Here is a 16,922-nt window from a genome sequence, read left to right as displayed (position 1 = left end):
GGTGGGGGTGCAGAGAAAATTATAAGAACACGGGTAATGTTCGACTAAAACAAGGCTATGGATATAAGTTTTATAGCTGATAGATATTTCGTGAGTTGCTTTGGTAAGGGTTTTATATATACACGGGTTAGAAAACGGGAAGGATAGGGACGACAAAACATAAATTATTTTAAGTGAAACACAATAAAACTAGCACGGTCTTGTCCAGCAAAGATAAGTGTGGACAACCTAGTAGCGAACTAACTACACTCATTTGTGTCAAATTCCACAGGCCCTTGGGACCAGGATTTTTTTTTATTTTTATTTTTTTTATTTTTATTTTTTTTCAATTTTTTTCATATTTTATTTTATTTTATTAATTTTTTTTATCTGAAAAATATAATTAAATCATTTTGTTTCCATATTTAGAGTTATTATGTGTGTACTATTTAATGCTGTTTATACTATGCCTAGTTTTCATCTATTTCTAAGTATACAGATGAAAACTTGGCATACTATCAGCAGCATTAAATAGCATGCGAACATGTCAGAGAGCACACATAATAACTCAAATATGGAAACAAAATGATCTGATGATATTCTTTAGATAAAAAATAAATTTAAAAAAATCCTGGTCCCAAGTGCCTGTGTCAAATTTAAGGAAACTCAATATGAGTGGCGAGTTAATAATAGTAAAAAAAGATAATTATTTTGGGCAAGCGTGTTGTATTTTGTCAATGCCTGTCGATTTTTTTTTATTACTATTAATATTATTATCGTCATCATCATCATTGGAGAGGACCGATCTTATCACCATTATGTGTCCATAGACAGACAATCTAATTGAAAGCCGATCTCGCAGCTCCCGGGTTTCTGATATGTCGCGTCTAACCGAGAGCTTTAAGATCGGCTTTTAATTAGATTGATATATTTTATTATAGTGTGTTAACATCTTTATCGGTATCGTTGTACAATCCTTTAGACTTATATAATTATTTTTGTTTGTGCTGCATCGTCATGACTGGACGATCCGATACCCATTAAGTTTGCTGGTTGGCAGATTCCATTAGAATTTATATATATATATCCAGTACCTCTGGAGGATTACTTCATATACCCAGAAGTTGTAGATAGGCGTTAACTACTGCCGAATGTAGTGCCTCATTCTTTTTTTTATTACGGATTATCAAAATTTATGCCTTATGTATATTGTTCTACGAAAAAGCTCACTTATAACCTGATACTTGTTGGAATAAATTCCCCATCTTAATATCTCAGCCTTATCACATATTATCGGTCTGCCTAAATATCTTATATAAATTTAAGCATTCTTTACTACAAGTGTTATACTAACATACTATGAGACATTCATAATCTAACACCGCAAAGATTGCAAGACAGATGGTAAGATTTCAAATTTGGCGAATTAGAGAACAGTGAAATCTTATCGAAGATTGTCGGAGATTTCCTATTCTTCTGGAAATTCTCATCTTTACTTATTGTGATTCAATCTATTCAGTCAACATCGAGTCCTGTATGCTGATTTCTTCACTGTCTGTGCCACTTTTAATGTATTTATGCTACATGACCGTTTTAATATACTTTTGGTAAATAACAAGTCCGTTGACTATCTACCCCTAGTATTTAAAAAAGGAACAGATATGGTGAAGAGATCACCAAAAAGTGTAAAAACACATTCAAGTAAGCTCTGTAAGGCACCGAAACAAAAGTAATAAAATCCATTGTAACAGAACGAAGAAATTTCTCTGAAAATAAACTAAAACGTCAATTAACGACACGAAGACACGTTAATAACCAACATAATCAAATGTGTCCCTTTTTTCACATGTAAATGAGCAGAGGAAAAAAGCTACGTTAACTTTTTGATAAGCGACTTAATTAATGTACTAAGGGTGTTAAAATCACTATCATGTCTGCTCGAATAGTGATTGAATTTTATGATAGCAGGATGTAAATACCGAAGGCAATTCTTTTATATAGATTGTTTTTCTCCAGGGATAAGTATATTCGTAATAGTTATTTTAGTAAATTTTTTATGACTTTTATGACCGACGTTTTTTGCTAGAGATTATTCAGTTTTTAACTGATAAGTATTTATGACACTATTAATGCATTGAAGTTGCATGGAAGTCTCACGTTGTCTTAGCTTTAATGAAGTATTATAGATAAACATGTCTGATTTGATCATTTTAGGAATTATTTTGCATGATATAACACATATTTTAAACTGTCGTATGCTATAACTCGAAGGTAAACTAGAAAGCATGCTGTGATCAATGTATAGTGTTTTTTTTTTTTTTTTTATCAGAAAGTGAGAAAAAGCATGAAGATAAGTATTACTGAAACATTCGAATCCACCACAGCAAATTAATGGGCAATTAAAGTCTGAACATTGTTTTAGAAAATGCAAAATATTCTTTTATTGCAGGTTCAACACTTTTTATATGGCGGAAAATGTGGTGTTTGTGGTGACGTTTACGGTCAACCGTCGAAAAATCAGCCACCGGGCATATTTGCTTCTGGGATAATTTCGAAAAATTATCCAATGAACTCCATCGCAACCATGTGGTTTGAAATAACAGCAAGTCATCGCGGTTACCTAGAATTCCGGTTATGTCCGAACAATGATATCACGAGACCTGTAACACAGGAGTGCCTAGATAGATTCCTTCTTTCTGACGCAACAACAGGAGGAACTAAGTTCTTCTTCAATCATGGTACAATTGGAACGTTTGGCGCTAAAGTTGTTTTGCCAATGGGATTAACATGTACACAGTGTGTACTTCAGTGGCGATATCGAACAGGTAAATTGACAAGATGGTTATAAGTAAGGGAAATATTAAAGACAAGGTTAATAGTAAAAAACAAAACAGGAATCGAGCTTCAAAAGAAAAAAAAAGAAGAAAGTACAGGTTGACCAAACATTAAAGACAAATAAAATGCTGAACAGCCAAAGAACTGTTAAAAAACATGAAAACGGAAATAATTTGAAGAATTATCTTTTTTAATCTTCAAAATAATCTTTTTAAAAGCTGTCAACCAAATCAAAACAAAACAAATTATTGCTTGATTGGATTGATTTATGATGAATCATAGATAGTAGTATTCTCTTCCTATTTTTTTTTTTTTTTTGCAATCATTTCTATTTAGATCACATATTTATACACTTCAATTTTTATCGAACACAATTATCTTTTTATCTTTTTAGGAAACAGCTGGGGCTGCAAGAATGACGATGCATCTGTCCCCGAAAACTGCGGAATGGGGATGGGCCGACAAGAAGAGTTTTACTCCTGTGCAGACATCTCTATTGGTCCCCAAAGCGATGATAGTTCTTCAACATCTACCCCTGTCAATCCTCTTTTCACTATTCCCCGGACAACAACTTTGACTCCTCCAACAATGACAGAAGATGAAACAGGTCAGAATTCACTTGAATGTTTTGCTATTGGTGGCTATAGAAATAATCTACGCATTGATTGGTGGTGCAAAGTAAATTGCCGACTGGGAAATTGTCCTCAAACGCATTGCAGCCACGGATGTAAACGTTTAAAATCTCTAGATCCCTCGGCACCATTCCCATCACCACCAACTACTACGACGATGAAAACTACAACTACCATGGCGACAACGACTACCGAAGCACCACCAACAATACCCGTTTCATGCATCGGTGTAGGTATGTGGAGAGATGACACAGAAATGGCAGCATGGTGCAATAGTAATTGTGAACAAGGTCACTGCCCACCGAGTCACTGTCAATGTTCGAAGGATGGTGCTCTTATTGGTGTTACTCCCGGTTATAAATGCAAAACTGTTATAAAAAATATTACAAATAATTATAGGATGTATCTAGACCTCTGGTGCAAACACAACTGTCCAACATTTGGTTGCTGGAACATTCGGTATATATGTGAATGTAAAGGAGAATGATAGGTCATATTGATTTATATTAACAAAAGAAGAAACTACTGCACAGGACGGATCCATGTGATTCCTCCTCCTTTCATAATCTCTGGATCCGTCCCAGCTACATGTACATGTATACCGCTTATGAATAATCCTTTGTTGATTTCACTAATTTTGAATAAAGATTAAATCAGATTTTGCAAAAGGAGGCTGGTTTTACTCCCATATATATAATAATGGGATTTATCAACCAAAATGCAAACTACTCTTACCTAGAGCTTATGCATGGAAAGACAAACTATGTTCTTGTTTCATTTTGTTTGTTTGTTTGTTTGTTTAATTTAATGGTATAAACCAATTTTGGACTAAATTTGCATTAAAACTATTTGTTTATGTCATGGGACCTGAAGTATTTAGTTTGTTTATCTTATATAAACTAACGACTGTTGAAACATCTTGTGATAAATCATCAAGATGATTAGAGGAGTTTTCATTTTACTCGTGCAGTCATGTTTCGTTGGCGTGTATGGCCGATATTTCGCACAAAACTGCATGTATTTCGATCCACAAACTGGGAAGAAATATGACTTGCGGCCTCTGATTTCAAGGTAAAGTTTGTTTTTTTTTCCGTAGCTCGTATTTCATAGCAAGAAAGCAGTCGGCTTGTATATATTTCAGTCCGCTGTTTATTACTCTTTATATCAAAGAAAACACACTTCTTAATAGTCCTCATGATAACGATATTGCGAAAGAAAGTTACAGTTCGGAATCACTAAGAGCCTGATTTAAGTCTGACAGGAAATAAGTCGAGTCTTTGGAAGCTTTCCATACAAAGTTCGGTATTTTCGTATCTTCTTCTAATCATTAAAAAGCGTTTATTATATGGTTTTCAGTAATAATTTGAGTTCAGATACTTTTTTTGTTTCCTACATGCCATATGACTCCTAATGAGTAGGTCTTTCTCCGAAGTACAAACACTAGGTAATACTGGTCTCATTAATTAGCGACAAGTAATGCCAAGAAACGTCATAAAGTGACAAGAATCATCAAAATCTCTGGAAAAAGCGACAAGACGGGGGAATAGTGACAAGAAGATTGTTAAATATGTCTGTTATAATTTCGTCCTCTTACATGCTACACCTGTCTCATATTAAAACATTTTATTAGTCTCCCATTAGCGTTAACTCATTGAAAATGACAATATATTTATCTCATTAGTAATTCGTCTATTTTCTTCAACCAAACAATTTTGATCTGGTATGCTTAATTATTTTCTTTAAATGGACAACCGTTTACCTATCATATCTTGCACCTTTTAGCTATTGTCCCTTTTTTCAATTACTTAACAAATGTAAGAAAAATGTACAAGTGTGATGATCGGTTGCAGGCTGTGCTTAATTCAAAGGATAATTGTTGCAATGGGTGATTTTGTCATTTTGTGAACCAATAAAGGGATAAATCCCGTTTGAATACTGCTTACATTTGCAATATAAATTTGCACTTTTCGCAATTATAAAAAGGCGCAATAATTCCTTACTATATTCACAGCCCTCACCACGTGTTAAGACATTAACGGTTACTGTGCGGCTATCTTCAAACATTTAGTACGGCGCGCAACCGTACATAATTTGAAAAAACAATATCATGACATTTTTGTTTTCAAAAAAAATTGTACCTCACTCTTATCTTGCCATCTTACTTCCCTATACCATTAAATCATTCACAAGTCTAACATTACTTTAGAACATTGTTATACGTATACACACTTATTTTTAGCGACCCTAATGGCTATACATGGACACAGAAGGTATACATTATCGGTGGCTACTCTTTGGATAGCCTCAGTAATGACAATACAGCAAATGTGTCTTTCCAGTTACAGCTATGTCAAAATATATTGCATCCAATGTTTAAAGGCTGTAATAGCACTGGTGCAGCTTATTCCGTAAGTAATGAATTTAAGATAGATCGTACATAATTATCTTTTGTTTATAGATTTTCCTAATATTTCTCAAAGATGACCGTGGGTGAACACATTTTAAATATATTTTCAATTTAAACACATTTAGGTAATAGATCCTTTTATTAGTATTCTGTAGGGAATTTAATCCGTTAAAACTTGGTCAAAAGAAGTTCTTAAAGTTTTTAGTGGAGTCTGAGTAGCTTATTAGATTTTGTTACTTTGTATGTATGATTTTAGTTACTTTATGTTCTTTGTTGTGTATGTCTGTTTTCCATGTCTGGTCTTTGTCCCTGGATTGCATTCTTTTGATTACGCTACAACCTTGGTTCCTTTGATTACTCTTTAAGAAATGCATAAAGAACATAATATATCTGACATTCTTTCATATTTCAAAAAGAAAACTTGTTTTCTTGTTATCTAAAAAAAATACATTTCTATGCAGCATTTTCCTGCCAATTAATTATTCCCATAGAAATTGGCCTTTTAAATAAATGCTTTTAGTTTCAGTTTTATGTCAAATATGTCAAAAAATCTTTCTAAATCATCTTAAATAAATTTTACACCACTTTAACAATTTTTGCTCATTTAAATTACATACTTCTGTATGATCTTGCATGCGGCAGAAAAAGATGTTTGTTTGACTAAATTTGTATAAACTGGTAATAGTTGTTAGTCGGGAACATTTAACACAGAAGTTTGGCATAGGAAAAGTTGGATGTAAGGTTGTAAGTAATAAGTGAGGATCAAGATCTTGAAAAAATTCTTACTTGTGTCACCGTAGCTGCTTCGGAAATGTGTTTTTTGTTGTTGTTTTTTTTTTTTTGTTTCTCAGTATGATGCTACCAACGGCTGTGTAAACTGGGGTCAAGCGACAACAGCTGCATTTGACGTTACCCCATACAAAGATGGTATGCATAAATATATTATATTATGAATGCTTAGACAGATGAAGAGTCGATGCGCCTGGGGAGTAAATTCTCGCGTATTTTTGGTCAGCACCACTTCCGATCAAAATATACTGGAATCCACCCACACCGACGCCCATTCGGTATGATCCTACATCATTTGTTTCTGTAGTGGTCAGTGTCTTTTTTTTCTGCAAGCGTGCTTAATTAGTAAAAGTCTGTTAGGCACATTGTCACCCAAAGCTTAAAGGTTTGATGGTATGCTAGCACATTGATATCCGAGCTCTGGCTGTCGGTCGCAAACAAAGCAATGATTGGCCAATGGATCATGGTATATTGTGGTTTTATTCATAAGCAAATCTATCAATTAAGCCAGACAACATTGTGTGTTCCTCCTTATTTTGCATGGTAATTTTATGCTACATTTTTTTATATTCATTCATGTATATCAATTTAGTGTGTTTTTTATGTCACAATGTACAAATTTCTTTTAATACTATTGTCGTTTATTTGTGACTTTCTTCTCTTCAGGTGTTTTCCTTCAGATGTACCACGGTGATGTAATAAACCACTGGCAGAAATATATGTCAAATATTTACATAACATGTGACAAGACAGCGACAACTCCTCAAGTTTCCTTCGAGCATGTAAAAGCAGACATTTCTCAAGCTCATTTCAAAATAATTACCAAGGAAGTGTGTTGATTATATATTAGCAAGCATCAAATGAATGTTTTGGTTCGGTGTATGAAAAAGCAGTTAGCGCACTAAGAAGAACAGACAATTTACAGCATATAATAGAGTAAAATATCATATAATGATGTAGTCTCCTAGAAAATCGATGATTTTATATTCAATTATTATATACATGTATGTGCATGGAGTTAATTAAATTGTCTGAAAAATCATCTTTATACATTGTCAGCGTTAGTTGATTAAATTTAAGTTATCGTTCTTTTACCGCAAACTCGATTGTTGTGGATGTACATTTGTACAGGAAGCAGGGTACAAGTAATAATAGTTATGATAAGGTTATCTAATATCATATCTGACAATAATATATATAATAAGGTTATCTAATATCATAACTGATAAGAATATATATAATAAGGTTATCCGATATCATAACTGATAATAATATATACAATAAGATTATCCAATATCGTAACGGATAATTCCATTTTCTCGTTCAAATCCAATCAGCGAATATTTCTCTCTTCCCAAAAAAAACAGACAAAACAAAACAAACAACAATACGAATCAACCGAACATGGTACCTACCTATCGTATCGATCCAACCGAACGTGGTACCTACCTATCGATCCAACCGAACATAGTACCTATCGTATCGATCCAACCGAACATGGTACCTACCTGTCGATCAGACCACGATTTTCGTTTTTGTGCATGTGTAACGAGAAATCTTGAAAAAATCAATCAGATACAAGATCCCTATTGCTTTTTAACGAAAGTTGAAAGTCTACAAATTAATTTATCAACATTAAGAAATACCATTTAACCACAGACGGAACTTTGGTAGACAAAACTCACTGATCAAATAAAACTTTTATTTTGAATGTACATTAAGGCACAGCATATGACATATTGCAAGATAAAGAACTACTACAAAAAATAAAATAAGGATTTAAAAGTCTGATCCCGCAAATACTGTCAGTGTAGCGGAAACGACCGAGGAATTCCGATTTACCAAAAAAGTAAAACCCATAGAGACATGGGGAATATAAACATTTATGATCTCTTAAAAATCGTAACAAAATAAAATAACAGAAAGAAAGTAAAAAAGAAATGCCCGTGGACGAATTTAATGACACTATTTAGATAGTAATATCAAAAGTAGCAAAAAAAGAGGCTTTCGCTAAAATAAGACGAGTATGAATACGCAAATATGGAGGGAAATCGTTTATTCTTAAGTAAAATAATCAAGTGACTTCATGTATAGTTTGTCACTGAAATGGAATTCTTAAAAAAAATAAACTATACCTCCGGATTTTCTGGAAACAGATTAAACTATATATTGGGATTTTTAGGGAACAGATTAAGATCCACTGAATGACTTCCATGATTAAATATTATGAAGTTACTAACAAAATTATCATAGAGTATTTATTCTTCAAAAAGAGTAAGTACAAGTGTTTGCAAGAATCAGGCAGTCTGAAAACCAAAATGAAACATGCAAGTCAAAACCCTTGAACAATATACTTGCACTTTATTAAGTCTTTTTCATTTGCAATGACATATTTGTTCTCTTCATTCAATCATTAACGTTTGTTAATTTTTCATAGAATGTTAGAATTTTTTTAACAGAGTTACAAGTATCTGCCCTTGAAATATTCATTTGCAGAGTATTTCAATGAAATTCTATCTCATTTTACCAAAATGATATGAAAAAGTTTGTTTATATTCCTAGATCCTGATGGTAAATATACTCAAAATACACCCTCTAGTGCTGGGTTATCTCATACCTCTTTTTCACTCACTGCCCGATTCTTACAGAGACTGTTAAATAGTAAAACAATGAAAGAAAAACGACTAATGTGATTCTGGACATTCTGTCCATTCTAGCTCTAAAAATATTTGAACTGCCAGTAAAAAAGACCAATAAATTATTTGGTCCACAAAAAGACCAAATAAAATGCTTTACTTTGGCACCCAATATAGAATAAAAACACGGCAGCTTCATAAATTTTAAAATGACATTATGCTAGCTAGCGAAATTTATAGCCGAACAAAATTATAAAAACAGTTTACAAAAACCGAACCCATTCTTATATTTGTTATATAATGATAAAAACAAGTGTTGTTATGGTTTGGTTATCATATTATTGCAGTACAGTTAAAATTAAATAATTTTTAAATATGAAATCCAAGTTTACATTAAATTTTCGTGTTCTATCATGGTTTAGAAGTTTTAATAGAACGACGGTAGTAACCTTGTGCTTTTTGTGTTTTTATACATACAATTAAGTCTGTAACATAAAAACAAATCATTTCACTATACCCATATTTGACAACACAAAACATGAAAATAAACAATTAAAAAATCAAAACACACGAAACAAAACACAAAATGCACAATCATGTATACCACACATTATATGCTTCATAAGCATTTACAATATATATTTTTTACGCCGTAAAATGGGCTGTCATTAGCAGAAGTCCCATGCAAAAGTAGACTGATCAGTGCAGCCCCATCCCCCAGCTTATTGTGATCTGTTAAATTAAGATAGGCACGTCAGTTCACTTCAACTGAAACTTTTCAAATACTCGTAAAAGGAAAATGAAATGAACATACTTGTTTGCTATTTTGACACATTAAAATTAACTAACATGAAAAACTAAGACATACCGGCAAAAAAAAAATAATAATTCAATGAAATCATGTATCAATACCACAATATATTGCTTAATTGGCAGATTTGTATCCATGAATGGTACAAAATATTTCTATTGAAATGAAAACTTTTAACACCCTTGCATCAGCTATTTATTTAGACACCAATTTGCATTATCACCATCACTTGATATTGGTACAACTACATAATAAAATATTTCCACTCATCCGAATTCAATGAACACTTCAATAAGTTAAAATCAAGGGGTTTTTTTAACCGGTGGCGGTTAAAAAATCCTATTGATATCATCCAAATGAAGGTAAAACTATAAATGTCCAGTGTATTATGTACCAAAAAGCATTGAGCCATGCATTTCAGCAAAAAAAAAAGAAAAGAAACTTGAATACAAAAAGTTACTTCACAATCAATCTAGAGTTACCCTGTGTAATTGGAAAAAAAGTGTTTTAAAAATTAATGAAAAAAATACGTCAAAGCTACACACCACAGGCATTGGTTGCTTATACACAATATGTGTACACGAATAACAAATACAATGATGAAAACTAATAAGTGTATACTTTTACAAAGTTCTTTAGGTCATTAAAAGTATGAATCATGTTTTTTTTTTAATATGAGGATAAATTTTAAGATGATTTTAACTTTTTAAACATAAAAAACATTTTGTAGAGTACAGTAATGAATAGGTTCTTCAAAACTGAGAAGAACAATACATAATCATACTTTAAAACACACACATTAGTTTAAAACCAATTTGATTTTTATCTTCGTAATTTATCTTTAAAACCCAGTTGTTAAGTAGAAAATACATTCTATACATCTACAATGACAAATTGCACATTTCATCTCCTTGCAAGTAACCAGGTCAGATCTTTTTCACTTCTAAGCAAGAACTTAGAAGGTAAAAAAATCATTAAAATTCAAGGCTTTCACATTAGAAACGTAAATGACAAGAGTAAATCAAGCAATCATAATCCAGGACTTCTTTTATCGTTAAAATTACCTAAAAATAATACGTGTAATATCCAAAAAACAACATCGATCTTAATATTCGTCCACTTATTGGTCAAACTTTTGATCGATTGATGAGTGTGCTGTGAAAAAAAAACATTGATTTTGATTGATTAGTTACAGTATTGAGCAAAATTTGCGCAAAACAGGAATTAAAGATCTACAAAAAAAGCTCAAATACATTTGTACTTCCATTTTTCAGGTTTAAAAATCGGATAGTGCTATTAAATAAGTATATGATCAATTAATTACAGGTGAAAATTTCATTTACCAATCTCATTTTATATAAAACAATACCCTCATACATAAACAGATATTATACGAGATTCAAAACATATTTAACAAAAAAAGGAATCTAACTAACATCCTAAATTCATAACACTTAAAAAAAACTTGGATTTCTGAGACACATAGCACTATTATGCTTGAGAGGTTAAGCTCTTTGGTAAAGCTATGGAGTAACAGGAATGTTATATTCTAGGAAAGAAAAACTACAGCTGAAAGCACGATCAAGATGGTCACCAGGTAAATAGAACTATGAAAACCTGCAAAATAAAGATATTTTTTTCAACACGCTCTATCAATAACGTTGGAGTCATAAAGTAAGTACATTGATACAATCATACACCAAATTTCATAATTGCTGTGGCATGTTTTATAGTCTCTCATTTGAAAACTGCGTACACACGTACTGATAGTTATTTGAATGATAGCGTATAGCCAAAATTGTTAACACCGTAGAAATAAATACAGACATACATGTAAGCGGGTGATGCCTAAAATCAAATGAAATGACACTAATTCTTGTCTTTTATCTCTCATTTGAAAACTGCGTACACACGTACTGATAGTTATTTGAATGATAGCGTATAGCCAAAATTGTTAACACCGTAGAAATAAATACAGACATACATGTAAGCGGGTGATGCCTAAAATCAAATGAAATGACACTAATTCTTGTCTTTTATCAAACCTTCTGTAGATTTTTACAATTGCACTATACAAAACTAAATGATATGTTAGGAGATGTTCTTGCCGGGTGTGCCTTCAATTGATAGATCATTTTAAAATATTTTTTGAACATATTTTACACGTTGTACTATTGTCATAAGTACCATATATAATATTCACAACCTTTGATCCATTTACTCGCCATATAAAATGTTACTGTTTTTCCAGCATCACGCACGTACATACGGTTAATGCAAATGTCATGGTACTATTTTTAAATTAGAAAAGTATTTGTCGCGTGCTAAAAAATTTTTTGGACAAAAATACTCACCGCACATAATTATATACATCATTTTTGTTTTTGCATATATGTATACTATTAATTATAATATGACGTGCTTCAAACCTCTTTATAATACAGCCATGCAGCATGATAAAATAAAAGTGAAAAACATGTGACCAACATTTCGTGCAACACATAGGTTGCGTCTATTCAGAAATATGAGAGGGTGATCAAGGGAATCCACATTTTAGTGAAAATCAAAAACCAGACATGGAAAACATACACACGCAACATAGAACATAAAATAACCAAAATAATACATAAAAATTAACAAAAGTAATGAACGATTCGGACTCCACTAAAAACTGGGAAGAAACTAAACACAAAAACAAACAAGTTGTACTGACCTAGTGAGGCATTTATGTATTTATAGCACAAATATTCGTCACTGCCATCGTGACACTGTACTGTCCGATCACAAAACTGATTTTTGTTCACACACATTTGTTTACTGGTACACCATTTCATGGACTCCGTTGAACACACTGTCAAATCAAAATTTGGCGGGATAGCTGTGAAAAAAAGTGGCAAAATTTGTCAGCATGATCGAGGGATTAAATCGTGTAAAATTTCGCAAAAATATTCTTGGCCTATTTTGTTTAAATCTAAAATCGCGAGTAGATTTGTAATGCACAGGAACAAACAAAAATATAAGAAAGCATCGGCTTTTTTTCAATACACAGTCGCGACGGAATTCTTGAACCTTCAATAAAATCTTGCTTAGGTTATTCAGTCCAAAGACCTGCAGGAATTGTCTTTAAAATCAATCATATACTTATTGGGCCGAGAAATCTTTTATCTAAGGTGTAACTGTAATTGTTACTCTTATTTCTGAAAAAAAAATATATTTACGTGGACAGTTTTGTAAATTGCAGTTAACTTGCTCCGTGTCAGATCCAATGCAGTCAATGCCTCCATTTCGTGGACGTGGATTGGTACACGTACGTGATCGAGTCCTAATTCCAGGACCACAAGGCTTTGAACACGCGCTATATGGTGACCACATTGTCCAGTTTCCATTCACTAAAATATAAATTATTACATGAGTAGAATGGTGCACCGATACAAGTGGATAAAACTTTACTGTACAGAAGTTTGTCCTTTTGATTTCCACGATGACCGTTCGGAATACAGTAATTGACTATACAACAGTTTGTCCTTTTGATCATTCGGAATGTCTTGCAGTAATTGTTTTGGTTCGATCATGTTCAACAAAAAAATGACTGATTATTTCTGCTACATGTATATGTAATTATCTTTACTGAACTATACCGGGTTATATCAAGAAAGGCTATATAATAAGCCTCTACAACCCTTGACTGCCACAGGCTATGCATGATAGGTCACTGCAACTGAACACTCACCTGGACACCTAACATCCTTGTAGCAGCCGACTTGCTGCACATAAGATTCGTTCGTTTTCACACCATTATTATCGAACCAGTATCCGGTTTTCGTAATTGTTCCATAACCACAGGTGACAGAGCAATGCGTCCAATCTGACCAGGCACCCCATTCTGATCTGTGTTCAACACTGCTAACTTGTATAACTACAAAACAAAATAAGAGGGAAATATTTATAAAGTAGAAAATGCTATAAAGTAGTGACACACTCAAAAAAGCTGTTTTCAATGCACCAAGAAAAGTGAAGAAATTGCAATCACAACCGCTGCAATAATTAATTAGGCAAGGATATTTAATAAAATATGCAATCCGTCTACTACCTTTTTATATGTACTATATTTTACAATGGGAACAAGTCCTTGTACACTGAGTAAGATGTATTATTATTATGCGTTTTATTAAGTTTTAATAAAATGAGTCTCATTCATAAATTGTGCTTATTTTTTGGTTTGCATTTTAAAATTCACAATTAAGCTAACGCCTTTGTTGAAAGGTGAACGACGCCCAAAGGAAAGTTTGTAATAATTGAAAAAATGGGTAAGCACACAGAATAATAAAGTATTTTCATTGAAAGTAGAAACTTTTTGTGGGTTAAGATAAATGGTTGTTGACCAGGTAAGTTCCTCCGATGATGAAAGAATTTTAATTTAAACTGAAAATTGATTTTCAACCATACTTACATGATAAAAGAAAAATAAACGCAGCACAACTCTTCAAATGGATGTACTTCCTGAAGCAAAGAATAGGAAAAAAACACAATGAAATGGTCAATTAAAAGTGTGTTTAGGGCATTACAAAATATATTATAACTGGGATAAAGTAATGGCAAAATAAAATATTTTAAGAGGTTTATATATTAAATATTCGTTTCTTTGGCGTAAAAGCTTATTTCGATCAGTCCCTGGTGAAAACAAAAACAAATATAGCCAGTAAACAATATTTTTACCGACTACTTGTAAGCGGTTTTGTTATCCAGTGCCTAAGTAGATTTTTTTTCTTTATTTAAAATAATCTTGCTTGAAGTTGGTATTGTTTTTAGTCCTTGTTTTTTATCTTCTGACGCAGCCAAAGGAGCAAGTGAAAAAAACAGAAACATTCATGTAAATCATGGTCATCCGGTATTGGTCAAAATTGACAAATACGTACGGGTAACGGAAATACTCGTGTTAATGAATAAATGTTTTAAATCACAAGCATGGCATTTGGCACTGACACCTAGGGTAAGAAGTCAAAATCAATGTGACCTTTGCACGATGCCGTTTAATATCAGAAGACTCTTCATGCATACAATCCTTTTGTACAGATCCGACTCTGAAGGGAAGGGCATGCAGCCCTAACTGTACATGAAAAAGCTGATCAGGTACCTATAAAGTCGTTTTCTCATACTACGGTAACCATTACACTTGCTGAGTTGTTTGCTTAAACGATTGCATAACAATCATATCTTGCTTATCATTTCCTAGCGGATAGTAAGAGGGGTTAATGTTGCAATGTAAATAATTGCTACGCAACAGTGTAATATGGATGAAAATCACAGGCACTTGTCTATAAAATAATTTAATCCTTATACTTTCCCATTGTGAGGTATAGGGGTTATTTTTTAGACAAGTGCCTGTTATAGCAATAAACAGATCAATATTATTACCAAAAAAAACCGAATGTATAAAATGTTCATCACAAGGTTTTGGATACCTTCATTCACTTGGACTTCTTTAAGTTTACCAGAAAAAGACACAATTGGGGTCATGCTATTCGAAAGTACTTTACGTGAACTAAAATCCGACAAGGGTACATGGAAAAAAAAGCATTCCATAAGCGATAAACACAGCATATTTGTATCGCCAGGGACAATAATTGCGCAATTTTGATATCAGTCATACAGCTAATATTAGTCATAATCAAGTTAAAATTAAGTATGTATTCAATAAATTGTTATGGTCCATTGTAGGGTATAATTTATGGTGCCAGGTCCAAAATATAGTATTTGATTCTTTTTTTACGAACATGTCTATGTCCGGTAGTCTCCCGTTGCAAGACCGTGATAAAAGACCCTTAAGCGGGTCATATGAAATTCTTCCTATTATGTCTTGTCCATTGTCATGAGAAAATATTGTGGTGAAATATCAAACGGCAATGATGAACCTATACTGGTATTTGCGTCATACATGCATGTACAAAAAGCATTAATTAATTGATATCCCCTAAATACAAAAAATAAATGGTATCCAATCTCAAATTACCGATAGACCATAGATAAAATCAGTTCTACGTGAGGCTTTACCAGTAAATAAAGTTACAATATCTAAGACGTTTAACGTTAATACTCACATGTTAACAGTTAGCGATATTTTTTCTCAATCAACAATTCCTTCACGGATCATGCTTTAAAAGCAAATTCCGTTATTACAAGCATTCCCGGAATAATTTCACAACAAATTAAAAAGGTCGCTGTGTCATGAAGTGTTTCGATTTATCATCGTATTACGAATGAAAAGTCAAGTACATAATAGTGTGTGAGTTAGTATATGTATGTATAATGTGGAGGCGATATCGTACAACACTGGCTCGCACCATTGATCATGACTTTATCAGTACACGGTGATTTAAACTTGTGTACATGTGAACGAGCTTCTGTCGCATACACCGTCGTACCAATGTACAGGTAGTTCATTGGTTTGTTTACCTGTGATTTTTCAACATGTCAAGTACGATGTCCGTAAGCATTATATCAGACAGGAAGACATGGGAAATTCTATTTTCAATTAACAAAATGATTATCGTAATTAAGAAGTTGAGATGATTTGAAACTGTCCTTGTGTAACTATACCAACACCCCACCCTAAAACAAAAACCAAAAGGGGTGCAGTAAATAAATATCAACGAGACAACCAGAACAAGGAAGCAGTGGCGATCCTGGGGAGGGTGCAGAGGGTTGGCACCCCTCCTTTTTTATTGAAAAAATAGTCGTTTTCATGTTTAAAATCAACAAAATGGCAAATAATGTCCAAGCACTCCCAATTTTCTGAGAAACCTCGGCCGGCACCCCTCCTTTTCAAAGTGTCT

At 32.9% G+C, this 16,922-nt stretch overlaps 3 protein-coding genes across 3 annotated transcripts; 2 read left to right on the top strand and 1 right to left on the bottom strand.

The window, feature by feature from the left end:
* Positions 1-1,958: 1,958 nt before the first annotated feature.
* Positions 1,959-4,302, top strand: LOC148624655 (uncharacterized). The gene is made up of 2 exons (XM_088567452.1): positions 1,959-2,804; positions 3,209-4,302. The coding sequence occupies exons 1-2, from the start codon at positions 2,405-2,407 to the stop codon at positions 3,931-3,933; spliced, it is 1,125 nt and encodes a 374-aa protein (XP_088423578.1). The 5' UTR covers positions 1,959-2,404; the 3' UTR covers positions 3,934-4,302.
* A 51-nt stretch (positions 4,303-4,353) lies between these two features.
* On the top strand, positions 4,354-7,684 carry LOC148624654 (uncharacterized). Its single transcript, XM_088567454.1, has 4 exons — positions 4,354-4,517; positions 5,686-5,854; positions 6,705-6,780; positions 7,309-7,684. Exons 1-4 carry the CDS (start codon positions 4,384-4,386, stop codon positions 7,479-7,481), a joined length of 552 nt encoding a protein of 183 aa, XP_088423580.1. The 5' UTR covers positions 4,354-4,383; the 3' UTR covers positions 7,482-7,684.
* Positions 7,685-8,330: 646 nt separating this feature from the next.
* Positions 8,331-16,500, bottom strand: LOC148624653 (thrombospondin-2-like). Its single transcript, XM_088567453.1, has 6 exons — positions 16,188-16,500; positions 14,540-14,589; positions 13,820-14,005; positions 13,308-13,478; positions 12,803-12,967; positions 8,331-11,706 (listed from the first exon to the last, which is right to left on the bottom strand). Coding segments are annotated over exons 1-6 (642 nt in total). The 5' UTR covers positions 16,190-16,500; the 3' UTR covers positions 8,331-11,638.
* Positions 16,501-16,922: the final 422 nt, after the last annotated feature.

The sequence above is a fragment of the Perna viridis genome, chromosome 2 (assembly GCF_037379345.1).
Source record: "Perna viridis isolate PV_CMFRI_1.1 ecotype Kerala chromosome 2, ASM3737934v1, whole genome shotgun sequence".
NCBI lineage: Eukaryota > Metazoa > Mollusca > Bivalvia > Mytilida > Mytilidae > Perna > Perna viridis.
The sequence above is the reverse complement of the archived record's forward strand: the minus strand, read 5'-3'. Positions and strand labels throughout refer to the sequence as shown.